Source organism: Dasypus novemcinctus, chromosome 11 (genome assembly GCF_030445035.2).
Source record: "Dasypus novemcinctus isolate mDasNov1 chromosome 11, mDasNov1.1.hap2, whole genome shotgun sequence".
Taxonomy (NCBI): Eukaryota; Metazoa; Chordata; class Mammalia; order Cingulata; family Dasypodidae; genus Dasypus; species Dasypus novemcinctus.
The window spans coordinates 100,278,051-100,291,585 of NC_080683.1; the positions used below are offsets into that span (position 1 = coordinate 100,278,051).

Here is a 13,535-nt window from a genome sequence, read left to right on the forward strand (position 1 = left end):
TGTCTCATGGTTCTCCTCAGTCAGAAGGATTAAAAGTTGACAAGGATGGATCAGCACAGGCGGTTGTTAGTCAACCATGTGTTCATGAGAGAGATTGGTCTGAGATTCTCCACTACCCTGCCCGCTCCTCCTCTCCTCCCAAGCTGATTTTATCATAGGAGCTAGGTTTGGATAGGCCTTCTTGTTTTTACTGCCTAGAAATCATACCTAAATGTTTTGGTATTTGGTTTTAATTAAGGGATATTATGTCAGTGGCAGGTCTAATATATCCTTAATAGCCAAAATATTTTTATAGCATTTTTATTTTTTGGAAAATATGAAACGTGGAGAGATAGATTCGTGCTAATTCATAAATGCATCATTTAAGAATAAACAGCCAATTAAAATCATTTTTGTCCTATTACTAAGTCTAAATTTATGCTCTTGACTATTCATCTTCTAATACACTGATTGGATAATTAAAATTTAAATTCCATGAGGGAAAGGATAGTCCTGTACCAGGGATATAGTAGGTGCTTAATAAATGCTTGATGAATCAGTGAAATCCATGGAAGATGTAAAGGAAGTGGTAGGAATCATAAAGGTAGAATCATCCCTGAAAAGAACCTTAAGATATCTTGTTTAGCTTTGTTCTTACAAGGGTGAAGATTTGAGGCTTACAAAGGTTAGATTACTTATTCATTACACAGCTACCCAAGATTGTAGGTAGGACTCTAACATAGATTTCCTACCTTTCAGAGAGGTTATCTGTCAGTGCCACTGCACTTAATCCTGTTGGCACAATATTTAGATTTATACCAAAATGTCTTCCCTTCACTTCACAGGTCAATGGACAATTCTGGATACATACTGTCTAGGCTGATCTTAGATGCTTAGGGCAGCTATCTCTCATTCTTGCTCTCATGTTTTTCTAAAACCAGTATTAACCCTGAAAGGTAAAACTTGAACAATGATGTTAGATGGAAAAACAAAATAAGTTACTCCCAGTAATTAAAACCTGCTTTTTAGGTTTGCTTCTGGTTTTCTTCAAACTTGTTTTGCTAAATTTACTATTTAGGTAATTCAGTATTTATACTATATGAGCAAAAATCCTATTAAGACTTTTTAGAAGCAGGCAGTCTTCTATGCAAAATTTTCCACACGTGAAAAATAATTTGCCCACCTAACTTGAGTGTAAAGGCAAGGGGAGAAAACTGTTACCAACTGGAGTTTGGAAAGCTTGGTTTAATATTCCCAAAGATTTATATAACTTTAGTTTTCTATGAAACATGTGACAAAATTGAAAATACAGAAATATATTCTGAGTAATCAAAATATACTAAATGTGTTTTTATCCTATCATAATAGGAACATTTTTAGATCTAGAATGCCTTTAAGAAAACATATGTTGTACATATATCAGTGTTTCCCATATTCTCCTTATGGAAGTTGCTTTTTCTTTTCTTATTCTTTTTTGGGACATTTCCTAAAGCTTCAAAATTTTACATAGCTATTCTTGGTTCTTGGTAGGCATTCTATTGCCAGAATCGAGGGCAGAGATAGTACTGTCAGACAGCCTAAATCTGTTTTATATGTAACAGAGTCATAAAGAAAGGATGCAGGTTTAGCTTTGAAGCAACTGGGGAAACTTGATAGGGGTAAGAGGCTGTGGAGGTTAAATGGAAGTTCTTGCCATCTATAGTGAAGAACAGCCTTTACTGTTACTGAAATTTGATACTTGGTGTTTGTTGAAGTTAAGCAGTATAAAAGAAGGAAAGAAATGAAAGGTCATTGTTTTGCCAGTTTTCTTACCTTTGTCTTCGTTCTCAGATTACTTAAGAAGACTGATTTCCCCCAATAAACTTTTACCATTTGTTTCACCTTTGTGTGCCCTTGAGCATCCCCAGTTTTCCTATTCCTCTCAAATCTCAGAAACAGGCAATAAATAGGTAGAAAAAGGGAACAAACCAGAATTTGTCCATTGTTTTGGAGCTGTCTTTGGCTAATTTCAGCAATAGGCTCTTAGAGTTCTCAGTGTAAATACTGAATTATTACGGTATTCCCAAATGAAAATAAGAAAGACCACAAAGTGTGTCAAAATAGGGATAAAATCCAACTTAGCTGGCCCTACAGAAAAGTTGAAAGATTCAGTGGCAAGTACTTTTTTTTTAATCCCCCTTGTGTCTTTTTGTGTGTGTGTGCTGTCTGTTTTTCTCTGTGTCCATTCCATGTATGTTCTTTTCTGTGTCAGTATTTATTTATTTTTATTTCCCCTCCCCGCTTGTGGCTTGCTTGCTGTCTGCTCTCTGTGTCTGTTCACTATGGGCTCTTCTTTGTTTTCACTTGGCTCTCTTCTTTTTGTTGCATTGCCTTGCTGAGTTGGCTTTCCATGGCATCTGTGGGCCGGGTGGCGCTCCATGGCATCTGTGGGCAAGCCTGCCGTCACAAGGAGGCCCCGAGACATGAACCAAGGGCCTCCCATATGGTAGATGGAAGCTCATCTGATTGAGCTGCAGCCACTTCCCAGTGGCAAGTACTTTTAACGTATATACAGCAGAGAGAGAACGAGCTAGGTACTCAGACCTATAGACTGATTATTATAGAAGTGTTATAAATTTCTGTCATTAAAATGTTTCAGAGTGATGTGTCTGACATATTAGATTATTAGTAATAAGAGTATTTGGGGTGTCTTAAACCAAGAGCACCAAGTGGTTAATTTGGGCAGTAATGACTGTTACAACGCTTTAGAAGATTGACAGCATTTGTTGATATTGAGAAGCTAACCATCTCTTCCACCCTACTCAGTAACTGCCTGCTCCGTTAAAAAAAAAACAAAAACGGTTAGGGACAAGGGAGAGTCCTGTGTTATATTGCTTGAGCCTCACAGGTTTAAATGGCAGTACAATGGAATGTTCTCACTCTAAGAGGTTATTTACTAATTTTGTTATGGAGACTGAAGGAGTACCATGAGCAGAGACTCAGAATAATGAGCGAATGATGTGTATGTACACACAGCAGAGAGAGCAGATATGACTGAGACATTTCTTTTTATCTGATATAGTCTAAGAGTTGAAAATTCTAAAAGTTTAATTCTGTCCATAATAACCAGCAGATCGTTTAGTCACAAATATCGTAAATCTGTTATGACTAAGCAGTATGCTAGGTACTGGGAATTCATTCTGGAATTAACCAAAGTTCTTACCTTCCTGGTTCCATTTTGATGGTTAAAATATTGATAGTTTTAAAAATGAGCAAACACAAATAGTAGTTTAGTGATAAGTACCACGAAAAAAATAATGCAGGATAAAGAGAGTGTGTATCAGACAGGGTCCAATCAGAAGATAGAAACCACCCAGTATTTGAATAGCAAAAGTTTAATAGAATTTCTAACCATAATGGGGGAGTTGGAATAAAGAAAACCCTAAAGAACCTAAAAAAATGTAAGAATGGAAGATTAAAGGAGCGGTCATTACTGTTAGGGCTGAGAGAGAGCACCCAACTAAGAGCCCTTCCCCCAGGCTAAGGTAAGGGGATCCAGACCTTGTTGGAGATGGAATGGCCATGGCTCACTGAATAGCAGAGAAATCAGTGTGGTGCCACACTGATGGTACTTAGTGGAAATTTGTCCTTCAGAACTTGCTTGGAAATATGACTTCTTGGGCATGGGTTGGCAAACTATTGTGCCATCTGTTTTGTAAATAAAGTTTAATTGGACCACAGCTATGCCATTTGTTTACATATTGTCTATAGCTATTTCTTGCCACAAGGCAGTCCTTACGACCCACAGTCAAAAATATTTACTATGTGCCCCTATAAGAAAAAGTCTGTCAACAATTGCTCTAAGAGTGCTGTAGAAAGCTCCTCATGGAAAAATGTTTTGCCAGTGGCACTCTTTTTTGAAACCCCCGCAAAGGAGTAAGGAGAGTGCCAGGGGAAACTCTTGGCCATTGGATGCTACTGAATACCATATACCACAGGAGCTAGGCTCAGGATGAGCTGCCTGAACTGCAGGAGCCTACCAAAGACACACTGGAACCAGGAAGGAAAACACCTTCTTCTTCTTGTAATATCACTCTAGTGTCTTCTACTGACAAAGCTTAACATCATGCCACTAGAAAAGGAAAGCTATTTAAATGGCTTAGAACCATTTTTGCAGAGAAGATGATAAAAAATGAATTTGGAGCATTAAATTGATAAGGCACATAAACTGTTTGGGATTTCTGGAAATTTTAGATAGGGTGACAAGGAAAGCCTCTCTGAGGAGGTGATGCTTGGGCAGACACCTGAATCATTAGAAAGGATGGAACTGATAATGCGGAATGGTAAATGCAAAGGCTTAAACGTAGCATGTTCAAGGAAGCAAGAAGGCTTATGTGGTTGGAACTGTCTTTCAAGAATGGGAGAATACACAGTATGGTCAGAGAGGTAGGCAGGAACAGATCAGGCTGGGGCCTGTGGCAAGGAGATTGGAAATGAGGGACCTGGTTAGAAGACTTACCACAGTTTTCCAATATGGTTTTGAAATAGTGGTAGCTGATACTAGGATAGTAGTAATGGAAGTGGTTCAATAGTTGGATTTGATACCTATTTTGAAGGCAAAGACAGCAGGACTTGCCAGTAAATTGGCTGCAGTTGGAGAGGGGACAGAGAAGAATTAAGGATGACTTAGATTTGAGCAATAGGATGGATGATGGTACTGTTTGCTGAGATGATTAGGAGAAATGATTAGGGGTTTTGTTTTGGTTGTGTTAACTTCTAGACTGAAAATGGGTCACTAGTACTCTTTGAAAACTGTTTCATTCTGTTTGAATTTCATAGTCACCTAACCTCAAAGAAGGTGGGAAGTGTAGGGTTAGGAAGGAGAACAGGAATATTTATGAACAACCTAAATAACTTCTATGCTCCAAGACGTCCAAGTAGAAATGTTGAATATGGTACTCAATACGTAACTCTGGCATTCAGGTTGGAGTTTGGAGCTAGAAGTAAAAACCTGAAATGGTAAAGCTGTTGGATGGATGAGATCATCTGGGAAGACAAATGAAAATAGAAGGAACAGAGAGATGGGGTTTTCCAACACTGAGAAGAGACAGTGAGAAAGAAAGAAAACCAAGAGAGTGATGTCATAGAAGTTGGTGGAATTCCTTGTGATCTATTAACTTTAATTTAAAAAAAAGAAAAAGTTGGGGGAAAAAAAGTTAGTGGAAGAAAATGGTTCAGGAAAGAGAGAATGTTCAGCTGTGCCAAATGCTACTGAGTGGTTGAGTTCAGTGGAGTCAGAGAATTGACCATATGGTGGAAATTATCTCAGTGATGATACAATCAGGGATTGTCTTGAATTCCATGCTGAAGGATTTAACTCTGCTCTGAAAGTTTTGGAGAACCACTGCAGTTTTGAGGGAGAGAGGGATTTTTTTTTTCTTTTTTCTTTTTTTTTTTTAAGATTTATTTTTTTTATTTTGAGATAACCTTGTCCAGATTGTAGAGATAAGATATTGGAATTTAGGAGTCCGCTTACAAAGTATTCACAAGTCTCGGCAACAGTAGTGGTTGTCTGAACTCAGTGACAGTGGAACTTCCAAGAAGGAAGGATGGCAACCAGGGCTTTTATGATTCTTTGGGATATTGTGGAGAGAGAGAAGAAGAGTCAAGGATGACCCAAAATTGTTTGACTTGAGTAAATGGGGCGGGGGAAGCTTTGAAAATTGGTGCTGTTTGCATTAAAAAGTAAGATGTAAAAGAAATGAATTGAATTCAGTTTGGGACAAGTTGAACACAAGGTCTTCATGAGACATCCCAAAAGAAATTTCCCAAGGCTTGTGTGGGGAATAGATTCTTGGAGAATACAATAGGATATGAAAAGTTCAACCTCAGCATAGTGTAAATTGTTTTCCAAATTGGTCAAAGCAGTGCATACTACGGTTAAGCTTGCATGAGATTGTTCATTAGTCACATATTCTTCTAACTTGATATCATTTATCTTAATTTTACCAGTCTAGTGAATGTAAAGTGTTATGTCACTAAGGTTTTATATTTCCCTTATTACTGAGTTTAAACAGGTTCATGTTTATTGGCCGTTTGTTTCCTATTCTGTAAAATGTTTGTCTTTTACCCATTTTTCTATTGGATGGTTTATTGTTTGTCAGAATTCTTTATATATTCTGGATATTCATTTTTAGCTGTGTGAGTTACATATATCTTCTCCCAGTTTGTGGCTTATCTTTTTACTCTCTTCTGATGAGTAGAAGTTTTAAATTTTAGTATAGTTTAATATATCGGTCTTTTTTGTGGTTCATCCTTTTTTTTTTCTCCAATATATTTTCCCCTTCCTGCTCCAAGGAGAGAAAGATACTTTTACATCTCTTTTATTTTGTAAGTTTTAAAAGTTTGCATTTCATATGTAAGTCTTGAATCCACTCGACATTGATCTTTGTGGGGGTATGAGTGATCCAATTTCATTGTTTTCCGTGTAAATTTTTAGTTATCTAATATTTCCTCCTTTCCCCAGTGATCTCTATTTCCACCTAGTCTTATGTCAAAACTACATGTAGATATTGTGGTTTTGTTTCTGGGTTCTCTCTTTTATTCCATTGGGCAATTTATCCTTGTTCCAGTTTCTCACTGTCTTAGAAGTACAATGCACTCATCAATTGTGCAGTGTCATATTGTGTGAATTACCATAGCTTTATAAAAGGTCTTGATTTTGAAGGGGAAGATTCTTCAGGAATGTGTGACTATTGTTGGTCTTTGTTCTTCCATATACATTTTAAATCCAAATTCCAAGTTTTAAAAAACTGGGAATTTTTGTTGGAATTGTATTAAATTATAAATTAAATTAGGGAAAATGAATGTCTTTATGATATGAGTATTCCCATGAACCAGTCATATTTCTGAATTCATTTTGTTCTGAAGTAGTTTTATAATTTTTGCAATTAGGTCTTGCACATCTCTGTTAGAATTTTCCCTAAGTATCTTTTAGATATTGTATGTGGTGCCCCTTTATAAAAATTGTATTTCCTAGCTGTTGCTGGTAATTAAAAATTCAAGGAATTTTTGTGTATTAATCATAAGCCAATGAGCTAATCATTTTACTGATTTGGTTTTCTCTGCAAGTATAGCCATAGCACCTGTGAATGACACCTTTGTTTTTTCAGGATCTTAGGCCTTCATTTTTTCTTCTTCTTTTTTTTTTTTTTTTTTTTTTTTTTACAGTGGTTATGACAACAGTTATGGTGTTGAATAGGAACAATAACATAAGATTTCCTACCTTTTACTTAATTTTAAAGAGGATTTTTTAAAAATTCATAATAAACTATTTTAGAGAAGTTTTGGATCACAGAAAAGTTACATCAAAAGTATAGGGGATTCCCATATGATTCCCGTCCCCCACTCATTTTCCCTTATCATTAACATCTTACATTAGTTACAATTCCTGAACCAATATTGAAGCATTACTACTAATCAAGGTCTATAGTTTATGGTTTACAGTTTGTGCTGTACAGTTTTATAGACTTTGACAGATATATATCGTTATGTATCCATCATTGCAGTATCATACAAAGCAGTTCCAATGCCCTAAAAGTGCTAAAGGGGATGTGTTTAATGTTTCCTTTCCCCTTACATTACTAGGTATTTGAATTTAGACTTTTAAATTTATTATCTTGTTATTAATATAAAATTTAGGCAATTTGGATGGGAGAGGGGTTTGTCAGGATGGAGGACACAAAAAGCTTCACCTTAGGAGAGTAAGAAATGGATTTGAAATAGACAGTGGGTTTAGAACATATTGAAATAAAGAACATTGTATAAAATGTTAACAGTTGTAAATTCAAGTGTGAAATTTGAGGAGGTCAGGAACAGAGAAACAAATGTGATCATCTTCATGCATAATAAAATCAGTAACACACACTGGTATGGGTGAGATTCCCTAAGGAAAGCATGTGAAAAGTGTCATGATCAAGAACAGGACCCCAGAAAACATACCTACTTTGTTGATGGGTGAAGAAAACAGGAAGGATAGACAACCCAATAAGTATAGTACCAAAATCAAGAGAATAGAGCATCCTAAAGAGGATTATTACCAGGATTGAGAGAAAAGTAAGGTAGAGGGGAAGTATTTTTGAGATAGGAGAGACCTAGAGCATGATACCTGTAGGCTGAGAAAAGGACTGAGTAGACAAAGTGGAAATATGCAGTAAAATTAAGGTAGAAATAAGTGAAATTTTGTAGAAAATTCGAGGCAAAAATGAAGACATTCTGCTAAGCTATTCAGTTGTCAACCAATTTGTACTTGAAGTTAACTTGCTGAGACTAAAGGAGCAAAATGACTTTTGATGCCTTGAGATGTACAAATGTTCAAAACACTTAGTCATTGATTAAAAATATGACCAATAGCATTGAAGGCCCAGCTCAGGAATAAAGTAGCTTTAATCCATCACAAAGACTGATGACACTTGTCCATAAAAACAGACACAAAACGTAGCTAAATAACTGACCTGTTGTAATCATTTTAAGGGTTTTGAAATGAAAGGGTGACAGTTTGTATTATTGGCCAATCTTTTCATAGAAAAGTAAGTAAAATGATACAGGAGTTTTCTTATGCCTTAGTTTTTCTTTCACGTATGTGTAGATCTGTCCCTTGGATTAAGTTCCTTGCAGTGGAATTGCTTAGGCAAAGATGTATGCATTTTTTATTTTGATAGTTCTTACCCAGTTGCCAGCATTGGCTATTGTCAAACATTTTAAATTTGGCCAGTTTAATAAGTGAAAATGATTGTTTTGTTGTACATTTCTTCAAGTGTGAATGAGATTGGGCTCCTCTAAAATTTCCAGTGGAATTTCCATCTTAGTAATTGGAGTTTTTAGTTAATATAATTAACCCTCTGTCATAAATGCTAAAAATATTCTTTAACTAGTGAATGATTGTATTTTTGTACTCTATTATTAGGATTAGGCTTAGACACAGGTAATAGAAATCCAAATAACAGTGGCTTAAATAAGATATAGAGTTATATTTTTCTTATACCTACATTTGAAGATACCCAGGTACCTTCTAGCCTGTTCAGCCAGACTGTTACTCCACCTCACTAAGTGGTTGCTAGAGCTCTAGCCATTAGCTGTAAGTTCCAAGCTGGAAGATAGGGTGTGGGAGTTTGACATTTTTAACATTTCTCCTTTTAGGACCTTTTCTGAAAGTCTCACCTGATAGATTCTACTTAAAGCTTATTTGCCAGACACGTATTATTTCATCACCTCTCTTTGCAAGTAAAACAGAAATGTAGTAGTAGCACAAGAATACATTTCTGTTAGTAAGGAAATAGAGGAAACTGGAGATAGGATAGGCAGGTAGCAGTCACCATGAATAAATTCATTAATCTTTATCTGTATGACTTTTAGATTTAGTATATACTGTTGCCAAAAGCTTGGTTGTAAAGAGTGAAGTAGCAGTGAATTGGCATTGAGCTTTTGTTTTTTTCCTCCAAAATGGAAAGTTTATTAGATAATCTCTCCTACTGATTTTCCCTCCTGATTTGTAATCCTACTTTATTAACTGTAAAATTTTCAAATATATTTGCTGCTTTTTCTAATCCCTCTGGCCTGTGTGTTCATTTGTTCAGGTGTCCTTTCTTTAGGACAAAACTTTTGTAAATACTGTGATTTTATCACCTATATAGGAAGGGTTAAACAACTCTCCTTCCACATCCTTTTCACTATTTTCTTGGCTATTGTTATATAATTGTTCTAAAAATAAGCTTTAGTACCTAATTGGTCATGTTAGCATTTCTTTATTTTCTCTCCAAAAATTTTTAAAATTGAGCAAGAGTTGAGTATATTGGCTAATTTAAAGAGAACTGACAGTTTTCCAGCAGCACTGCATTTATCTTTATGTCCCTTTGTAGTTTTAATATTTTCCTAAAAGTTCTGTATATTTTTTTACTTTATTTTTAGATAATTTTTTCCTATTACAAATGGATCTTTGATTCTATTTTTATTCTAAACTTTTTGTGTGGAGGAACACTACTGACTATTAATTTTAATAACTGATTATCTTACTGAAGTCTCTTCTAGTTTTCAATTGATTATATCGGTGTAATTATGTCTCCTGCAAATAATGATAAAATGCTGCTGCTTTTCAAAATTTGTCTTATTTATTTTTGTCTAATTGCATTGACTAGACTTTAAAACAATGTTAATTATGCTTACTACATCATGTATTTTTTTCTTGTTTCTGATTTAATCGAAATTCTTCTAATATTTTACCATGGAATATGGTGCTGGTTATTGATTTAAAACATACCCCTAAGCTTTTGAGATTGGCATCAGAAACTTACCTTCTGTGATAAGAGTCACCAAGGAATAGAATCTTGGTCTGAAGATATCATGGAAGGACTGCCCACAGAGTTTTTGAGTTTGCCCACAACAGTTTTGAGTTCATATATGTCACCATGTACCGGAAGACCTTAACTAATTGAAATTTTTTGTTGTTTCAGAATGGCCAGAGTTTTCTGGTTTTGGATGAACAAAGATTTGCAAAAGAAATTCTTCCCAAATATTTCAAGCACAATAACATGGCAAGCTTTGTGAGGCAACTGAATATGTGTGAGTATGGACATCAGTTTATTTGGACTGTTGCTTTTAACAACTGATGAAACCATTTTTCCCATTAGGGTGATAAAGAGAACAACATTCCATTCAAGCAATACTAAATTTAACTTTTGTCATTTTAGTCATATGAATTTTGAATCCTTTTCAGATGGCTTTCGTAAAGTAGTACATATTGACTCTGGAATTGTAAAGCAGGAACGAGATGGTCCTGTTGAATTTCAGCATCCTTACTTCAAACAAGGCCAAGATGATTTGCTGGAAAACATTAAAAGGAAGGTGAGCTATTAACATGAAATAATTAATTAGGGCATTGCCATGTTGTATGCTTGGCCAAGATATTAATTTCAGCTGTTGAAATAAGATTGTTTAGAAATACACAGATATTCTTTGTTTAGACTATAAAGCTGTAATTTAAATTATATCTCTTCATTTTATCTTTTCCCTGTACTCAGCTATACTGAGGGCTCAATCTTCACTTTCTGGAGGGAAGGCAAATGTTTATAATCTGATTGAGAGAGAAGAGTCATCCCTATAATAGGATGGCTCACTTCTAATTTAGCTAAAAAAATATGTATACCCCTACTAGATTTAGAATGTCAGCTCCCTTAAGTGTTTTGTCTGTTATTTACTGTTGTATATCCAATGCCCAGAGTAAGCCCCTCGCACAAAGTAGGTACTCATTAATACATTTTTGAATGAGTGATCTATAAGATATTTTTACAGTTACCATAGAAAAAGGTGGTAGACCATGAAAGCAAATGACATATCATGCAGCTCTTACTGTGTAAATTTAATTAAATGTGGAATGTGGTAATAAAGAAGCTTGGGGAAATTACAGAGAATTTGGCAAAAGGGGAAAAAAAGCCCTTATGACGTTCTTGTAAAAGGAAACCTCTCCACATTAAAACAAACAAACAGACAAACAAAAAACCTTGCCTCCTCTCCTTTTGAGACACGAAGTTTATTCTTCCCCTAGAATCCTCTCCTGGGCTTTTTCGGCACAGATCTCCCTTCTGAACAGTCCACAAAAACTCTTATAATAGGGAAGCTTTGAATTAAAATCCTGGTATTGAGTATTTTATTTCCTAAATTTGCTCTTTGTAAAGGTTTCATCTTCAAAACCAGAAGAAAATAAAATTCGTCAGGAAGATTTAACAAAAATTATAAGTAGTGCTCAGAAGGTTCAAATAAAACAAGAGACTATTGAGTCCAGGCTTTCTGAATTGAAAAGGTAAAGTATTATTTCCAAATATAATCTTAATAGAGGGGTTGGTGTGTGTTTGTGTGCGTGTGTGCTAAGAATTGAAGATTGTCTGATGTTTTATGTACTTGTCTTACCTTGCTGAAACCAAGATCAAAGTCTGTTTCTCTGAAAGAATTGATACCTTTTATTTTGATTCATGGCCAAAGTCTTTATCCTGATACTACATTTTCATGATATTGGTTAAAAGAATATATAAATCTAGGCACATCAAAACAATTTGATGTACAAGTCTTACTAAGGAAAACAATAGGTCTTTAAATTGGTGTGGGAAATATGATTCTATTTAGAGTAGCTTTCATAGGAACTTTACACACAGATGAGGGTGCACAGGCCATAAAAAATCATGCATTTGTTACCCATCCATTTTTTTATGGAGATTTTTAAGGCCTACATGTAAGACTGTTTCACAAAAGACTTGCCCCATTTGATTACTTTTACGTTGTCTTCAGAAAGTTATTCAAACCTTTTATCTACAAAAAGATGCTTTTTATTTCTTTTACCACAAATCTGGGTACCATTATTCTAATTTTCCACAATAAAGCACTTACCTTTGATGCCTTCTTGGCATTATTAGTGCTGCTACCATTTTATAATACATTGCAACTTCAATAAAAGTTGGGGAATGAAGAAAACTATTGCTATTACATCAGTTGTTGGTTTGTCATATTATTGGATGTGCTGCTTTTTGAAAAAAGCAGTTTAGTGTTTGCATGTGCTTATGTTTAAAACGGATCTTGAGATAGTTTTAAAATCTGATAGATTTCAACACATAACAGATGATCCAAATGATCTTGGGTAAGTCCCCTCACTTCTCTGAGGTATGTTATCTTAATTGCTAATATAAAGTAGAGATGCTGGTAATTCATTTCTTGAAGGAGTTCAGAGAAGTTTAAATAAGTAATACATATAAAGTCTTAGGATAGTGCCTGGAGCATAACAGGTGCTGAGTAGATGTCATTTCCCTTTAAAAATTTTTTCTGAAGGTGATTCACAAAGCCTGAAACTTGGTAGCCACAGTTGAAAGGCCAGTTTATTTTTTAAATATAAAGTAACAAGCCACACTGTATTAGGCAATGGATTATTAGACTTTACACCAAAACACAAGCAACAAAAGAAAAAATAGATAAATTAGATTTCATCAAAATTAAAAGCATTTGTGCATCAAAAGACATTAAGAAAGTGAAAAGATAACCTATAGATTCAGAAAACATACTAGGAAATAATATTTCTGATCAGTATTTAATATTCAGTGAAGTCCTACAACTCAGCAACAAAAAGACAGGCAGCCCAAATTGAAATGGGCAAAGGACTTGAATTGACATTTCTCCTAAGAAAATATACAAATAGCGAATAAGCACATGAAAAGATGCTCAGAATCATTAGCCATTAGGGAAGCACAAGTCAAAACCACAATGAAATACCACTTTATAACCACTATCATGATGGCTATTATTTTTAAAAAATAAGTTTTGGCAAGAATGTTGAGAAACATGAACCCTCATACATTGTTGGCAGAAATGAAAAATGGTGCAGCCTCTGGAAGAATGGTTCCTCAAAAAAGTTCAACATAGAACTACCATCATGACCTGGCAATTCCATTTCTAGGTATATACTCAAAGGAATTGAAAGCAGGAACACAAACAGATAATTTGCACGCCAGTGTTCCTAACATTATTCACAGTAGCTAAAA

At 35.0% G+C, this 13,535-nt stretch overlaps 1 protein-coding gene across 2 annotated transcripts in view; it reads left to right on the forward strand.

Annotated features, from left to right (window-relative positions):
* HSF2 (heat shock transcription factor 2) overlaps window positions 1–13,535 on the forward strand; it is a 31,983-nt gene that overhangs the window by 1,711 nt on the left and 16,737 nt on the right. For both annotated transcript variants that reach the window (XM_058307342.2, XM_058307343.2), the window contains exons 2-4: window positions 10,467–10,575; window positions 10,730–10,857; window positions 11,688–11,812. In XM_058307342.2, coding sequence (XP_058163325.1) covers window positions 10,467–10,575; window positions 10,730–10,857; window positions 11,688–11,812 — 362 coding nt within the window. The remainder of the gene's footprint in view (window positions 1–10,466; window positions 10,576–10,729; window positions 10,858–11,687; window positions 11,813–13,535) is intronic.